At 37.8% G+C, this 15,904-nt stretch overlaps 1 protein-coding gene across 5 annotated transcripts in view; it reads right to left on the reverse strand.

Annotated features, from left to right (window-relative positions):
• Positions 1-15,904, reverse strand: part of MTR (5-methyltetrahydrofolate-homocysteine methyltransferase) — a 49,338-nt gene that overhangs the window by 9,785 nt on the left and 23,649 nt on the right. For 3 of the 5 annotated variants that reach the window (XM_066315683.1, XM_066315681.1, XM_066315684.1), the window contains 11 exons: positions 15,535-15,720; positions 14,774-14,953; positions 13,691-13,807; positions 13,452-13,592; positions 10,912-11,001; positions 10,129-10,281; positions 9,460-9,567; positions 6,551-6,651; positions 4,517-4,584; positions 3,538-3,658; positions 551-632 (listed from right to left, as the gene is read on the reverse strand). In XM_066315683.1, coding sequence (XP_066171780.1) covers positions 551-632; positions 3,538-3,658; positions 4,517-4,584; positions 6,551-6,651; positions 9,460-9,567; positions 10,129-10,281; positions 10,912-11,001; positions 13,452-13,592; positions 13,691-13,807; positions 14,774-14,953; positions 15,535-15,720 — 1,347 coding nt within the window. Of the gene's footprint in view, positions 1-550; positions 633-3,537; positions 3,659-3,707; positions 4,109-4,516; positions 4,585-6,550; positions 6,652-9,459; positions 9,568-10,128; positions 10,282-10,911; positions 11,002-13,451; positions 13,593-13,690; positions 13,808-14,773; positions 14,954-15,534; positions 15,721-15,904 lie in introns of those variants that run through there. The other 2 variants (XM_066315685.1, XM_066315686.1) reach the window with 2 other exon arrangements.

Raw genomic sequence — 15,904 nt, forward strand, 5'->3', positions numbered from 1 at the left:
GGTAACACTAGCGAGCCAAGTCTAGCTCTGGAAAGACTTGAGAAGAAAATATCACAAAACTTCAGAGACTGAATATTCACAGAAGCAACACACAGCTTTGCCTATTCTTTACCACCACATATTTGCCAGCTAAAACCACCCATTTCTCTGAAAGAGAATCCATCCCAAAAACTCCAGCCACACATTTCTCAGTACAAATGTTGCTATCTAACTAACCAGAAATATAACCAAATTAGCCAGAATAGCAGTTCACATATAACTCCATCAGTCTCCACTACAAAACTACAGTCAAGGAGTCAGTGAATGTCACCTCACTAGAGTAATGCACATTTAAATAAAAGTGCCCAGTGACAATACCTGTCACAAGCCAGCTGAGAACCACGTGGCAGCACAAAACAGCTGAAGCAAGTGTAATTTAGAAACTTGTCTCTGATGTGCCCCTTTTAATTTTGTGCCACCACATTAAGCCTTAGAGGAAAGGATGAAAATGACAACAGAAAAACTGGGCATGTATGTCTGCATGGATAAGAAACTATAATTTAGAACTTACAACCACAACACTCTTGGATGCATCCAGGACATGAACTACAGGTGCACTATATCGTGGGGCAATTTTAACAGCTGTGTGTGTTCTTCAATGAAAAAGAAAAAGAGTGAGCATTTCACAACTAAAACAAAAGAACAACAAAACCAAAAAAACCCCAAGCAACCCACCAACAAAAAAAAAAAAAGGAGACAAATCCCCAGTGAAATAAATCCTGACTTAATGCATAGACCAGAACTTCAAAAGAAGAAATTAATTCATCCACCTGCTATCCATGAATCATTAAACACAGATTTTAGTAACAGGTATATAAACAATTTTCTTCAAAAAGTATCAGAACACTTCATAAATAATGTGCCAACTCACATTTCCTCAGTCTTATCAGCTGAATAAAAATCAGCAACTCGTTAGTTTTGAGTCTCAGAAATCAGCAAGAATATTCCAAACTAAGCCTACCAAGAAATAACAATTTCTTTAATCCTTTTTGCTCATCTTACATTTTTTCCTCCTACATGCTAATTTTTGGGTCTGTGAATTAGCATTAACCTAATTCAGTGATGATTATTCCATTTCTCAAAATCAGAGGCACAAGTAATTTATAAGCCGAAAAAATTAATTCTACCAGTGGTCAATTAATATTACATTGCAACTTGAAGATGCAGTGAATTTTGCACTTCAACTACAGGTGCAGTGAGGACAGATCCTTCTCTTCACAGTCTGTCAAATTATGAGACTACTTGCTGAAGCTACAAAATATGGACTCTAAAAGGTCTGCTGCAATACGTGCTGCTCTGATAAAGAAAGCAACACTGCTAACATAACAGTTTCTAGTGATGCAAGAATGAGCTCTGCTCAGAATCCTACCAAAGCTCTGCAAGCAAGTGTAGGAACAAAGACCTTATAGGCCTTATAATTTGCTTTCTTATATGCTAAGATCAAACAACATTTCTAAAATTGAACTTAAATCAGAGCCCAGGAAGCAATCTTTCCTAACAAAGGTAAGATCGCCCTTTTCTTCAGCTTCTGTCAAATGTTCAAAGCACATGGACATGGAGGATTACTCATGACTGTGCAACACAACTGTGTAAACAACTACCCAGCATCCCCTGAATTTACTTCTAGGAGATGCATTTTTTATCTTGGCAGCTCTATTTTTTACAAAGGTATCTCTTCTCTTTTGATAGGAACGGACAAAGGAAACAAAAGAAGACATGGTCCTAAAATGGCACTGCACCAACCACTACATGCTAACTTTTTTCTTTTTTGAAGTAAATTTTACGGCAATGAGAATCTCACCATTATTTCTCAGCACCTGAATTTACCAAAGTACCATAAGAATGCAAAACACATCATTACTGTAAGCTATGAAGAAACTCTATTGTGTGGATTCTGGAGACTGAATCCAGCCTCTCTCTCTCTCAAACTAACTTCACGATACACTCTTTCAAGTACTCATGATCTCCTTATTCCAAACAACAATGCCTATTTATTACAGTGAAAAAATGCAGATGGTTCTTCATTAGCAAACTCTGACATATACACAATCTTTAAGAATGCACATGGGAGGTTAGATTTAAGACTAGGAAAGTAACGTTAAATATACATTAAAAATCCAATCTTACATAAAGGGTACCTTTACTGGACATATATTTTATAGACATTGCATTGTCTCTGGGTGTATGTACGAGTATATATTTATAAATAGTTCACATGAATAAAATCAAGTTTTGTACTCAAAAGCATATGCATATTCTTTAGTAATTTCCATATTCAAAGATAAAACTAATGCTGCTTCCCTGTTAGCTACACTCTTCTCTGTGAATAAATTCTGCAGAATTGTTTGATGCTGTTTATTTGACATCAATTAGTAGGCCACAATGCCCTGGGTGAAAACACTGAGAAGATGTGAAAAGGCTCTCCTAAGACCTCCACTTAGAATAAAGGCTTGACTCCCTATGATTTTGTTTCTTTTTTTAATAAGAAAATACCCTCCACATTTGTTCTCAATATCAAAGCAATAGGAAGAAGCTCTAATGGAAAAGGAGAAAAGGAATACACTGAACCTTGCATTATACACTCAGAAACAATAAAGGCAGGTAGTGATCCTACTCTCCACTGTCTGTCAAATTATAAGATGATTTACTAAAGCCAGAAGTACAGAATACAGTATGTGTTGCTCTAATAAAGAAAGCAACACTGCTCACAACTATTAGTTACACAAAAAATGACCTCTACAGTCTTCTGAGCTTTCACCTCCTCAAGTATATCGTACACAAACCAGCCAGCAAAGTGTAACCCCGGCTATTATACATGCCCAGAACACATCTGCGGCAATGCTAATACTAGGTGTCACTGAGCTGTCAACATGGTCTTCAGGAAATCACAGCAGCTGTATTATTTCATTTGAACAGATCTGAGAGAACAAGATTTTAACAGCTCAGTCTATCAAAATCAACACAGTAAGTACTTCAAGGCAAGCAGAGGAGCTTTATCCCCTACCAGCCTGCTTGAGCAGCACTGGAGGCTCAACACAGTCATCACCACATTGAACAGTGAGCCAGGAAAATATAGTAACTTCCTTAAAGATAATAGCTCCCTGATGTCAACATGGCCATTTCTAGTCTCAAAATCCTGCATTTTTAGAACGTTTGGTTAATCAAAATAGATCATTCAACCCCTCAGAAGAACAGAACTCTATTTGCATATGTGTGAGAACTTTTAGGGAAAACACAGTATTTCCACATATAATATACGCTTGCAAAAATTAAACATTTAGGATGTCCATTATTTGTTATGGACTAACTACATTTTACCTCAATAATCTAGGATTTCTGAAACAAGAAATAACAGTCAATTTTAGGATGAATACATATCAGAATGCTTGTTGCAGAAAACAGAGAGAAAGAAGGAAAGAAATTACTATAAATTTTCTTTTTCACTAGTTAACACTGTTTGTTTGTAAGCTGCCCATCTTCCCAACTGAGATATCTTACTTAGAAGTAGTTGCTCCTCCAATGAGCAAAGGAATCTTTATTGCCAATCTCTCCATTTCCTTGGCGACAAAAATCATCTCATCCAAAGATGGGGTGATGAGACCAGACAGGCCAATTATATCTATTGCAAATTTACAAACACACATGCACAAAACTTTTAGCCAATCCATTCTAGAAAGACACAGGAATTAGTACAGGAAAGTTTATTTCATACATCAGATAGCTTCATGCATCAGAATGAAAATTATGAGATAAAATGCAGGGTAGTCTAGAAGGGAGGTTTGACCCAATTAGATACCGAAAGCTTTCCAAGAATGGCAGGGATTCCAAACCCCCAGTTTAAGAGATTTCTCAGTCTTCACAGTTGCTGAACACCCACTGTTCTAGTTTCAGCAATAAATAAACAGCACAGGAAAAAAGCTCCAAGTCTCAGAAGTTTAGCACTGAGGAGGGAAATAAGACAAAATAATTCTAAGTTCTGCCCCTAGAAACAGCAAGTGCTTTCAAACTTCTCCACCTGTGTTTCACAAAATTCATCTTCTCCTAGATGCAGCAGACTGTTCTAAAGCAACTGCAAAAAACAGTTGTTTCAGAAATTACATTATTTATTAGAACAATTCATTCCTGATTTCACACTCACTGATCTGGCAGGCAGAATGCCAAGTTCTTTTACTGATTCAAGACCCAACAAGAAGTACCTTGGACCTTTTCAAGGCTCCATTTATCCATCTGTAAAACAAACACATCTGTACAACATCTCTCTTGGAGTTACCCTTTTGATAGAGGGTTTCAGTTCCTCAGGCTAAGTTTTACAGGAATGCCAAATGCTAAATAATTAATATGGTTAAAGTAGAAGTTCTAATTTCTCTGAAGATAATCTGATCAAATCATAGACAGTATAGGAATGCAGTAAGCAGCAATAAAAAAACGTGATTTAAAAATCAAACAATTCAGAAGTACTAATGAAGTCTCTCTATACCTGCTTTGTTCTCAACAGCAGCTCTTAATATCTTATCACATGGAGTCATGACTCCTAAATCAATCACTCTGTGGAAAGAAAGGAGATGACACAAAATCCTTTAAATAACAAAACAAAGTTCTGCTACAGGGCAAATACATCCCGCTTGCTGTAAATAACTGACCTATAAATTGAAGTTAAGACTGAGATTTTTGTTTGTTTCTCTTAAGACCACTTTTTGGAATTTTTATACAGGACATACCACTGGGTCTGGTAAAATTTTCAGTAAGAGTGGCATAATAGTTAAGAAAATTCAAGTGTAAGAGGGGCTTTTTTTAAAGTAATTTTTTGTGGTTGTACTAAGTCTGGTTGAGATGAGTTAATTTTCTTCAAGGCAACCAGTACAGTGCTGTGTTTCAGATCTGTGGCCAAAACAATACTGCAAATTACAGTTTAACTATTAATGAGCAATGCTTTCACAGAATCAAGGCCTTTTCTGTTTCTTACTCTAGCCCCCTAAGGAAAAGATTGTGACTAGAAACAACTAGGCAGATGATCCAAACTAACCAGAGAAATATTCCACGGCACATGAAGTCAAGCTCAGCAATAAAAAGGGAGAGTAAGGGGTTTAAAAGGGGTTTGCCATATTTTGGCTCAAGAACTAGCTAGGCACCACTCTGTCCACTTGTTTTTTCTTTCTTTCTGTCTTCTTCCACTTCTCCTTCAGTTACTAAACACTTTTCTCCACCCATCATTTTTCTGGCTTTCTTTCTCCACCCAAATTTTTTCTTGCTTTCTTTCTTTCCTCTTTTTCTGTCTCACTGAGGTTGGCTGGGTGGAAGAGAGTAAATGGCTGTGTGGTGCTGAGGCACCTACCAGGCTACCCACAGCAGTAACATTTCTGAAGGTATCAGGATAATATAAAAATGTTTTGTATTATCTACAATCCTATTATCAGGAATATAAGATGATCCACATCAAGCTTGTTCGCCTTATTAAAGCACACATTTTATGAAACAGAACACAGAACTTCTCTTGTTAATATTTTATTCCTATTAACCCTAGCAATTGCTGAGGTTTTTATTTTTTCAAGTAAACTGCCCCAGCCTGCTGGTTTCATTCAGCCTCACTCATACTCATGGTGACAGAGAACACTATGGCTTCCTTTCAGTAAGTCTAAATAAAGCTCAAGAAAGCCTGAATCCAATTAACAGAATTTCAAGAGGAAATTAAAAGGAATATATTGCATATATACAGCACTGCTACTGACTTCAACACCCTGTGTTTTAAAATAAAGGGATAATTTTGGCTCTTTTTAGAGCAAATGACAACCCAAAGTCAAAACTAAAGGAATTAATAGTAAGACAGAGTTCCAAAACCAATTCAGCTTTGCACAATGTCTGACAGACCTCGAAAAGAACACTGATGGAAACATGACCATTCATTCCAACACTGTTGCCAACCCTTCTGCATGTACGCAGGCCACAAAAGACCTGACTTTTCTTGCAGTTCCAACTTTTGAAGTTCAGAACGAGAATGAGAATCTCATCTCTTATTTAAGAAAGCATACCTCAGCAAGTTTTTAAAACTTCATAGTTAACAAACAACATGAAAAACACACTACAAGATTCATTTGAATCTTACAAGACTATTCTTTCCAACACAACCTACTTATAGTATTGCCCACTGCAATTGTCATATCTGATTTCTTCAGACATTATAAAAACATCACAGTTATTATACTTAACTGATATAAAACAAATACAAAAATTGTAATTCTCATCCATATTCCAACTGATGTTAAACTTTAAACTGCAGCATCATCCCAGAAGTCAACTTGTTAGGAAAAACAGTATTCAAGGAGGACACAATATTCCCTCTTGCCTCCGCATTTAGGAATAGCTGCTATGATCTGTGTTTCCTATCACAACCTGGGGAACAGAGGACAATTCCCAAGAAATGCCCAGCTTTGTTATCACCACAGCTGCAGCTACAGAGAGGTACGAATTACTGACCCTTCCCTAGCTGTGTTCCCAGTCACTAAGGTCTCTTTACCTGAAGTTGTTGCAGCCTAGAACAACCCCCACAATGTTCTTGCCGATATCATGTACGTCTCCCTTCACCGTTGCCAGTATTATTGTACCCTGGTAAGGATCCTGGAAGTTGAAGAAGTAGCAAGAGTTAAATTACTCAGAAGCCTTGGTATGTTTGAACACATCCTTCAACAGTATAATCCTAATCCATGACCCAGCCTTCTATTACAGTACAAGTAACTGCAAACCATAGAACAAATAATACAGTAAGTATTAAAAACCATCTTAAAGATCCAGGTAATAGAAACTTGCACATGAATTATTCTTACAAAATGCATGGAAGTTATTCAAAAATCTGTTTTTTAAAAAACAAAATAGCAGATAAGACCATTTCAGATCTGGATAGCTTTTTTTGCAGTACAATAACTCCTGAGGTACTTCTGCTCCAACTCTACACCTTGCCAATAAAGAGATTAAATATTTAGAACAAAAGGGTATGAATACTTATAATTACATGTCCGTTTGTGCATCAAGATCAATCTTTTGATGCAATGCTGGGAAAGAACAGGTTATCAGCAAACTTAGAAGGGATATTAGAGGAACCAGCAAAAGCAGAAGAGGTTTATTTTTACGCACACAAATATCAAGGGAGTTTTCAGTGCAGTGATCAGGCTACTTCAGACTACCCAAGCTGAACAGACTGAAGAAGGATCAGCTTGAAGAAAGGAAGCTGTTCTGTCACAAGCAGGTCCTAGGCTAGATGGCATTCAGCATGACAAAGGGTGCTGCCAGTAGCACAACAGTGGAACTTCCCACAGCAGTTCTCCACCAGGACACAGGACTTGGCAATACCTCTTTAGTTGTATAATCACTGCTGTCATTTGGAACAGCTCCAGGCTATAACAGTAGTATGTCTCAGTTGCTGCAGCATCAGATGCCAGTGAGCAACTACATAAACTGCACAGAATTTAAATCAAGTGGAAACCTGAGCATATTCTATGTGAAACTATGAAATATTTTTCCAGACAGTATCTCATCTCCTTCGCACATGGCAGAACTGGATGACCGAATCATTTTATGAAGCATGTTATATTTCTGGACATATACAGTAGCTTTCTATTTCATGAAGCTACATTGCTTTTGCAGTTGCAATATCATGGGTTAAAAAATCTTCATATATTACCAAGAGTAATAGTGAGTGAGATGTTCTGTATTTAGTATTTCCTGTGTTTCTAACACATTTGTTGAATAAAATCCCTGGATCCCCACCAATGTTGCTGTTTACTAAAATCTAGTATCTCCCAGTGATTCTGTTTTACAGAAGGACAGAGAATAGAGAAAGCAAAATGGAGATCTGTAAGTCAGCCATCTCACTACATCAACAGAAGATTATGCAGCTGAAAATATACTGCTGGAATGCAAGAGAAAAATGGGGAAAGAAATTAAACAAGGACCAGGAGAAGAACAAAACATGCTGCCCCACATTAGGTAACATACGTAATCATACCTAATAATTACTGATGATTTAATTAGTGACTGATTTAAAAAAAAAAAAAAAAGAAAAGGATTTGCACATAAGAAGAAAAATCTTTGCTGGGTAGCAAGCAACGTGGGCAACAGCACATACCACTTGAAATAAACCCTATTTAAGGCACACTTATTTCAATTGTCTTAAGCAAGGAGGTCCTCAAGTTCTGGGCATGCATCCAAAGGCCTTCTTTTTTTTCATCTTTGACAGAGATCCACAGCCACAGCTATTTATCCTCAAATGTAACTAGCAACGCTTTGCATTTCCTGGCAGTCTGTGACTAAAACTGTCCTAGAGGGTACAGTGGCCTGGGTAATATCAGACAGATCAGTTTCCAGTCTACAAATCACTTTCCTTCAAGCCAACGTCCTTTGGGAATAGATGCAGCCCTTTTATCTCTTTCATTGATTCTCTATCAGTGGCATGTCTTTTTAAGAGGAAGGAACTACATCCCTTGCCCAGCAGAAAGTAGAGAAAGCAGGATGACAGAAGTCCTGCCTTTTCCCTCCTGCTCTCCTCAGCCACACAGAACATCTCACTCACACTGTTAGAGAGTGTTTGCTGTCTTTTTTAGAACCTCTCAAATTCCACTTCACCTCTTTTTAGCCAGAGAATTAAGTGCCAGAGGGTTCACAGAAGACCCACTGCCTATGGAATCAATGGGGTAGTGATTTTTAACAACTTCAAACAGCATCATAACAAAACAGAGGGTGCCAAATACCAGCACTGTCATCTGAATTAAAAGAGACAACCATGAGCTGGAGAGAGATGACAAAGTGAAATGTGATTTGTGACAGCCAGAGAACAGATTCACTTGAGATACAGAAGACACCTTCACATCCAGAGGGAGCATGGGAGAAGAGACAAGGGATTCTCTTTCTTTCATTAAGATACGCATGGCTTTTTCTTTCCAAATTATTTGCTGTATTTGGTACATTTATGCTGGAAAATCACACAACAGATGCACAGCAAATACATTGTAAGAAGATTTCTTACAATGGAAAGATTTAGGAACCATTAAACATTTTAAAGGAGAATTAGAGAGTTCACCAAGGGCAGAAGTATTAGAAGCAAGTAGCAAAATCTGCCATAAAGTTAGAATAAATAACACCAGAATTAAATACCTGTAAAAACACAAGAAATTAGTAACATCGGCATAAAGGGCCTACAAAGGCACATTGGCATCATTCAGAAAACTTTGTGAGCTTAGACACACACCAAGCAGAGTTCCACAAAATCTGCACTTTATGAATTCCAAACCTACTTCAAATTATGCCGAGATTGCCAGTTTCCATATGACTGCATCAACTCCCCAGCATAATAAATGTAAATAGCAACAATTAATTCCTGTATTTGTCATAGCATTCTATGAAAGAACTACAGCACAAAGGACTGTATCTTGCCTCTTCTTCTGTGCTGCCTTGCTTGGCTCTCCTTTCCTCTCTCTCTTTTTCCATATAGGGAATAAGGTGGCCAACTGCTTTCTTCATAACTCGAGCAGACTTTATCACCTGCACAGATAAAGGTGGGGGCAGAATAATCAGTAAAGACAAAGTACAGGAAGAACCTCAGTTTTCTTTTAGCTTCTCATTCAGGCCATAAATGAAACTTCATTTGCAACCCCAGGTGCCAGTTTTCAGATCATTCTGTGGCAGCATGCTGCTGGCCTTACTGGGCTAAGGCTTTAGACACAACACTTTCTTCCACAGTGCAGGCTTCCAGACCACTCACAACAGAACCAAAAGCTACAGACAGGTGCAGACTTGGAAGGTGCTAAACACAGCAAATTTTATTTGGGCTTTTTTTCTCTCTTGCACTTTTTCATGGGCTAAAACTTAAAACTGCATTTCAAATAAAGCAAAAACACTCAGGAAGAACAGAAACAAACATAACCATACACTAAGAAAGTCAAGTTCCAAAGTAGACTAAGAAAATGGCTGTTTCTCAGCAGTACTGGAATTTTTACAATTCCCGTGCTGTATCTGAAAAAACAGCCAGTATAGAGTGTTTTGGCTACATTGTACGATGCTAGTTTTTGTAAAGTAGGAAAATATATGACATTTTCTCTTTACCTGAGGCAGAAACATCTTTCCAGCACCAAAGAGATCACCAACAATTTTCATACCATTCATCAAAGGCCCTTCAATTACATTTAGAGGTCTAGGATATTTTTCCTGATTTAATCTCGCTTCTTCTGTATCTGCAGTGACATACTTCTCAATGCCCTGAGGGAAAAAAAAAAAAAAAAGAAGCTTTTATCTTGCTAGAAATACAACTTTTATTTAGTTGCCTTCTCCCAAGAAAAACCCCACAATGAAAATACAGATACTGTAGATAGGAACAGCCTTTAAAAATACCTCAAATGTCTATTAAATATAGGCCTTCTTAGGAATCAAAACACCACAGCTCTCAGGCAGATAAAGTTATTCACAGCAAGTCTCCAATATTAACAGATTTGTTAATTTTTCTTAACTATGTCATCGGAAAAACCCACTCAAAGGTTGCTTCCACAGTGCAACTGCCACTCAGTGCAGTACTACTAAAGGATCATAAAAAGCCCTAGGAAGTAAAACAAGTATGTTCCAAAGTAAAAGCAGTATGTTTCTACCAATACCAGTGGAATAAAATATTAAGGGTCAAAGACTTCAACTTCTGAAGCTTAAAGACACACCTCTACAGTTTTCTCTGTTACTGAAGTTTAATAGATTAGTTGCATTTATTATTCACTGTTAATTAACAGCTTGTGAAAAAATGGTAGCTGAAGAACTTTTAAAACCAAATATGTCCCTTAAGGTCTGAGCTGAGATCACATCTCTGAGTGCTGATGGGTAGGACAGTTTTCTGCACAGATTCACCTTTATGAGAGCATATTCCAGCCTTTCCTCCACAGAGCCTTTACGCCACTCATCAGACTGTACAACTTTTTTTCCTCCTTGAGCATGATTCTGAAAAGAAAAGACATCCATAGGAGCTCGCAAGCATAAGAAGTACAAGTATGGACTTCACTTTCAGAAAAACAATAATATTTCAGAGTACTGACTCATAAAATACTTTTAGACTATTCAAAAGGTTTATATACATGCAAATCATGTTGCAAACACGTGTGATGTAATACAGGCACCCAGGGAGTCTAAATCCCAAAAGGTACATACCTCAATGAAAACGTAAACAAAATAATTTTTTAAAAAAAGAGAGAGCAGTTTGACAATTTTCATGTTTGTAAAAATGATGACATGACTAATCCTAAGGGATTTCCTTCTGGGAACATATTTTAAATTGATTCCTGGCCCACATATTACATTTAATTTTTAAATTCTAATTAATTTGGCACTAATTCAGTTTCTGCTGGAATAGGTTATGTTATTCAGCATCACAGACGTGTTTTCAATCAGTCAGCCTACAAAACTACTGTTTGTCACATACACAGATTGCCCTAAACTACCACATATCCTCTTTGTCTTACACTCATATTCCCCTTGGCTATGATCACAGAGGCCAAAAGAGTGTCATAGTGCAAGAAAGTTCACAAGCACCCACCCCAGGAAGGCTTGTGGAAGAGCACCTTCTCCATTAATTCAGCCAACACACTTCAGCCAAGTGATTTCTTCTCCTTACTCATTTATTAGACATAATCTGACATCTCTCAGGCCGTATGAACTTCCTGTACATTTGAGTGCTCATCAGCAAGTTTTTAAAGATAAAGCCATGGAAACAAGACCTCATTCACAGGAACAGAAAACAGAACAAGCTTTTATTCATGTTTATAGAAATATTAGCTAACTTCACAGCTTCTTGTTGCCTAATCTTATTCCCCTCATATGTCTAGATTGTAAAAGGGAATAAAAGAAGAATAAAATGGTGCCTGGAGACAATGTAGAGTTATATTAATTCTTAGTTAGATCAAAAATCTGACTGGACATGTCCCTGAACAACCTGATCTTGCCTGGCCCCTGATTTGAGTAGGGGGCTTGTAGTAGATGATCTCCAAAAGTCACTATCCACCTCAGGAATCACCTTATGTGATTCACTGAAATAATACCAAGTGCTCTTCAATCTCTGGCCAGAAAGTTTAACAAGGGAACCACTCCAGCCTAAAAATGACCATGACACTGTAAAGTGGACATGCAAGAACAACAGTGTTTGAGAATGTCTGCAATTATGTACATCATGGAAAATGGCTTTTAATCTCAAACTTCAAATGAAGACTGATTCTCTAAATCTGCAAGGATTAAGTTCCCCCTTTTTGCCTCAGTAAAACTACCACCATAAATAAACGCAGACTTTCCAACAATGGCTTCCCAAACTTATAGACATAGGAATCATCATCCACTTTCATTTCTGCTTTTAAGGCTCCATTTAAATTCACATTCAGCCTTCAGCCACACTGAGCAGAAATACTGCTCAAGTAACCCCTTTCTAACTCTCCCTTTATTTTTCTTTCTCTTTATGCAATCTTGAACACCCCAATGGTGCAGCTCAGCTTAAACAGACAAGATCACTCCCAGCTGAACTGACACCAAGAACATAATCTAAAATAGCCTAAGCACAAGAGATAGTGAGCCTTCATGTACCAGTTTTTAGCATGTTGCCACTGTTACTACAAAGCATGCACTACCACAGGGTAAACTACAAACCAAGTGAAGCTCTGCAAAGAAATGCTGCCCTAGGAGCTACAAAACAGGCAAATCTTGTGCACTTGAAGCTGAGAGCCACCTAACCCAGGGGGATTTTTGCATTATCTTCCATTCAGAACAGAATTTCACCAGTTACCTTACAGACAATGTGTAATCTTTGTCCTTTATCACCACCATCACTAAAACATCTCAAAAACACTACACAGCTGATCCTCAATCTTGACACATTACATGAACTGGAAGTCTATGGCACAGCCACAAATCATAAGCAACTATTTCACCTTTTTTTATATACTCCAAGGAAGAGAGATTTACTATTTGTCTCCCACAGTGCATTTGTCAATTAAGTTCCAGCACGAAGACTGGCTTGCTTAGGAGTTGGCCTTTTTTTATGGTTTTAGTTTGTTTTTGTTGGTTTGTGAGGATTTTCTTCGGGGGAAAGTTTGTTTGGGATTTTTGTTTCTTATTTTTTGAGAGGTTGTTTTTCTTCTTTAGAGGATGCCTATGCAGCTTGGTGTCCTGAAGTATATGAAGAACTCTGGCATGGGCTCTTCCACAGCATGAAACTGGAGAGGTTTGATCTATCATAGATTACTCATTTTATTCTGTGTTAATAACTTGCAGTATCATTAGTAAATTCTTACACCCATAGTTACACTGATACGTGCAGTTTATAGGGTGTTTTACCCACCCCCTGCAGGGAGGGGGTGAGGCTCAGGTGCTAAGCTAACTACTGTTCAAAGCTAAAAACTGGAAGTTACCTGAGCATAATGTAAAAGTTTCTCGGTCGCATCAGGATCTTTGTTCCAGATTAGATTCTCACACAGCTGCAGCAATTCCTTGTGGATATCATCATACACAGGCAGATTCCCAGCATTCACAATTCCCATGTCCATGCCATACTGGAAAAAACCATACAGAATCCCCCAGACAAGGCTGTCAGACACAGCACTGCACATCTGCCAAGTGCAAACAGATGGAAGCCAAAAGTACATCATACCTTAATTGCGTGGTAAAGGAACACTCCATGCATTGCTTCTCGAATGGCATCCATCCCTCGAAAGGAAAAGGACAGATTGGAAAGACCTCCACTTATCCTGGCTCCTGGCAGTGTTTCCTATAGGAATTGCACATAGATTTTTAGAAAAGTGCTTTCCAAAAAGGAAATCTAAGTAAAGCGTTCACTTCATGAAACAGCTGGCCCCTGAGCTCAGTGCATTGGCTATGCACCCTTTCTCTTTTCCTCATTCCAGATCCTTCTAGTTACTCAAATTCATAAAAATAAATTCAAATCTGCAGGAAAATTTACAAGTAAAGGAAAGATCCAGCAGCTACTGTGGTTTCCACTGTCACAGGTGCTATTCTGAACACATCAGTCCTCCCACTGCAGCACTCCATATTTTCGCCATGCAAACCTACTTTTGGCTCTTCCTGTCCCCACTTCTCGGGAAACAGGAGCAGCCAGTCTGCCTGCTTGCATGTCTCAGGAGCAGATGATTTCAAGGGTGCAGCCCCACTTCCCCTGTGGAGACAAAGCAGCCTGTGGGGTGTTCAGCCCCAGACTGCTACTGACAGAGCATCTCCACATCTATCCAGGCACCTTGCAAAACACAACGGTGCAGTTTCCGTGGCTGTATGCAGGTGATGTTCTTCACTGCTCCACTTTTTTACACATATTTTGCTTACATAAAAAGTCACGTTGGTGAACTAATCCCTTCCACAGAAAAAGGAATTTTACTAAAAAAAAGCACTTTCTGCACACCTTCAAAGAGGTCCTTTTAACTTGCACATAAATGTGATCATTACCTCATTCAATTAAGGTAGTATATTTACAGTACAGAGAAGGCACTGAAATATATTTGTAGAACTACCTGAATTTGTTCTACTGGAAATACGGCAATATTGGGGAATGTTTGGACTTTAGAAGAGTAGTCCTCCTCACTAGGCTAAAATGTGTAACATTTTACAGCAGAGTTTTGTTGTTGTTTGAAGAGAGAATGGAGTGTTTTTCTGCTTTATGAGGGCTTAGGATTTTAAATAATCTCAGCAATATACTTCAAGTTAAAATAACCTTACAACTCACTTTTATCGTTTTAGTAGCATTGATAAAATTTATAGCATAAAGGTTATGTTCTTCCATTCCAGTTCCTATGGTCAAAATATTAGGGTCGAATATTATATCGTTTGGATTGAAGTGCACTTTTTCCACCAGGAGATGATAAGCTCTGGAACAGACTGCAATCTTGGTTTCTGTTTCTGTTGCCTAGTGAAGAAAAAGAGTTTTGACATGAAACTTACAGACCACACAAAAAATAAACTCTCTGAAAATCATTTACAGCTCCAATGACTCAAGACTGAGAATGTGAACATCACAAATATTAGAAAAGGATTATATATAATATTGTATTTAAAATTCACCACCCTATACCTGAAGTTTTCACTCTGCTTATAAAAAGCAATCTCACTATCCAATGTTTCATTGTCCTATGCAAAGTTTAATACGTCGGTTTTGACATAACTAAATTAATTCATAAAGATTTCACTCTCATGAGAAACAGTTTCTGAACTAAAAATATGTTTTATGAATGAAGAGTCCAGCATGTCTGAATAGCAAGAGTTGCCCTTGAACTAACAGAGCTCCACTTAGATCAGTACATGGATACTTCAAGCATTTGAGCAGCATAAGAAATGCTCACAATTCAGGGTAAAAACTACTGCTAAGGTTACATAGAACTTCTCTAAATCAACTGTGTGTCACTGAAACAAAACAACTGTGTCTTGAAAAAGATGAAGAAAGCCTTACAATTCAGACAAAAAACACTTCTCCCTTAAAGTGGCACTCACCTGCCCCACTTCATCAAAAGCCATAACAACCACAGCTGCTCCATATAATTTAATTTTCCTCGCTTTCTCCAGAAAGTCTCCCTCACCTTCCTTTAGACTGATGCTGTTTACAATGCATTTCCCTTGGCAACATTTCAAACCTGCTTCAATCACTGAAAAATTTGAGGAGTCTATGCATAATGGCACCTGTAAAAAATTGAAAAGTAAGCCAGGAGAACATACAGAATGTAGGAATTACAGTTCTATGTGCTATTTGCCCATTTGGACAAATAAAAATGGGCACATAAAAATGCACACAACAGTAATCAGCACTTACAAATAAAAGTTTCCACAAGATATTCAGAGATTCACTTTGCTTTAAATGCAAAAT

This window comes from Sylvia atricapilla, chromosome 3, assembly GCF_009819655.1.
Source record: "Sylvia atricapilla isolate bSylAtr1 chromosome 3, bSylAtr1.pri, whole genome shotgun sequence".
Taxonomy (NCBI): Eukaryota; Metazoa; Chordata; class Aves; order Passeriformes; family Sylviidae; genus Sylvia; species Sylvia atricapilla.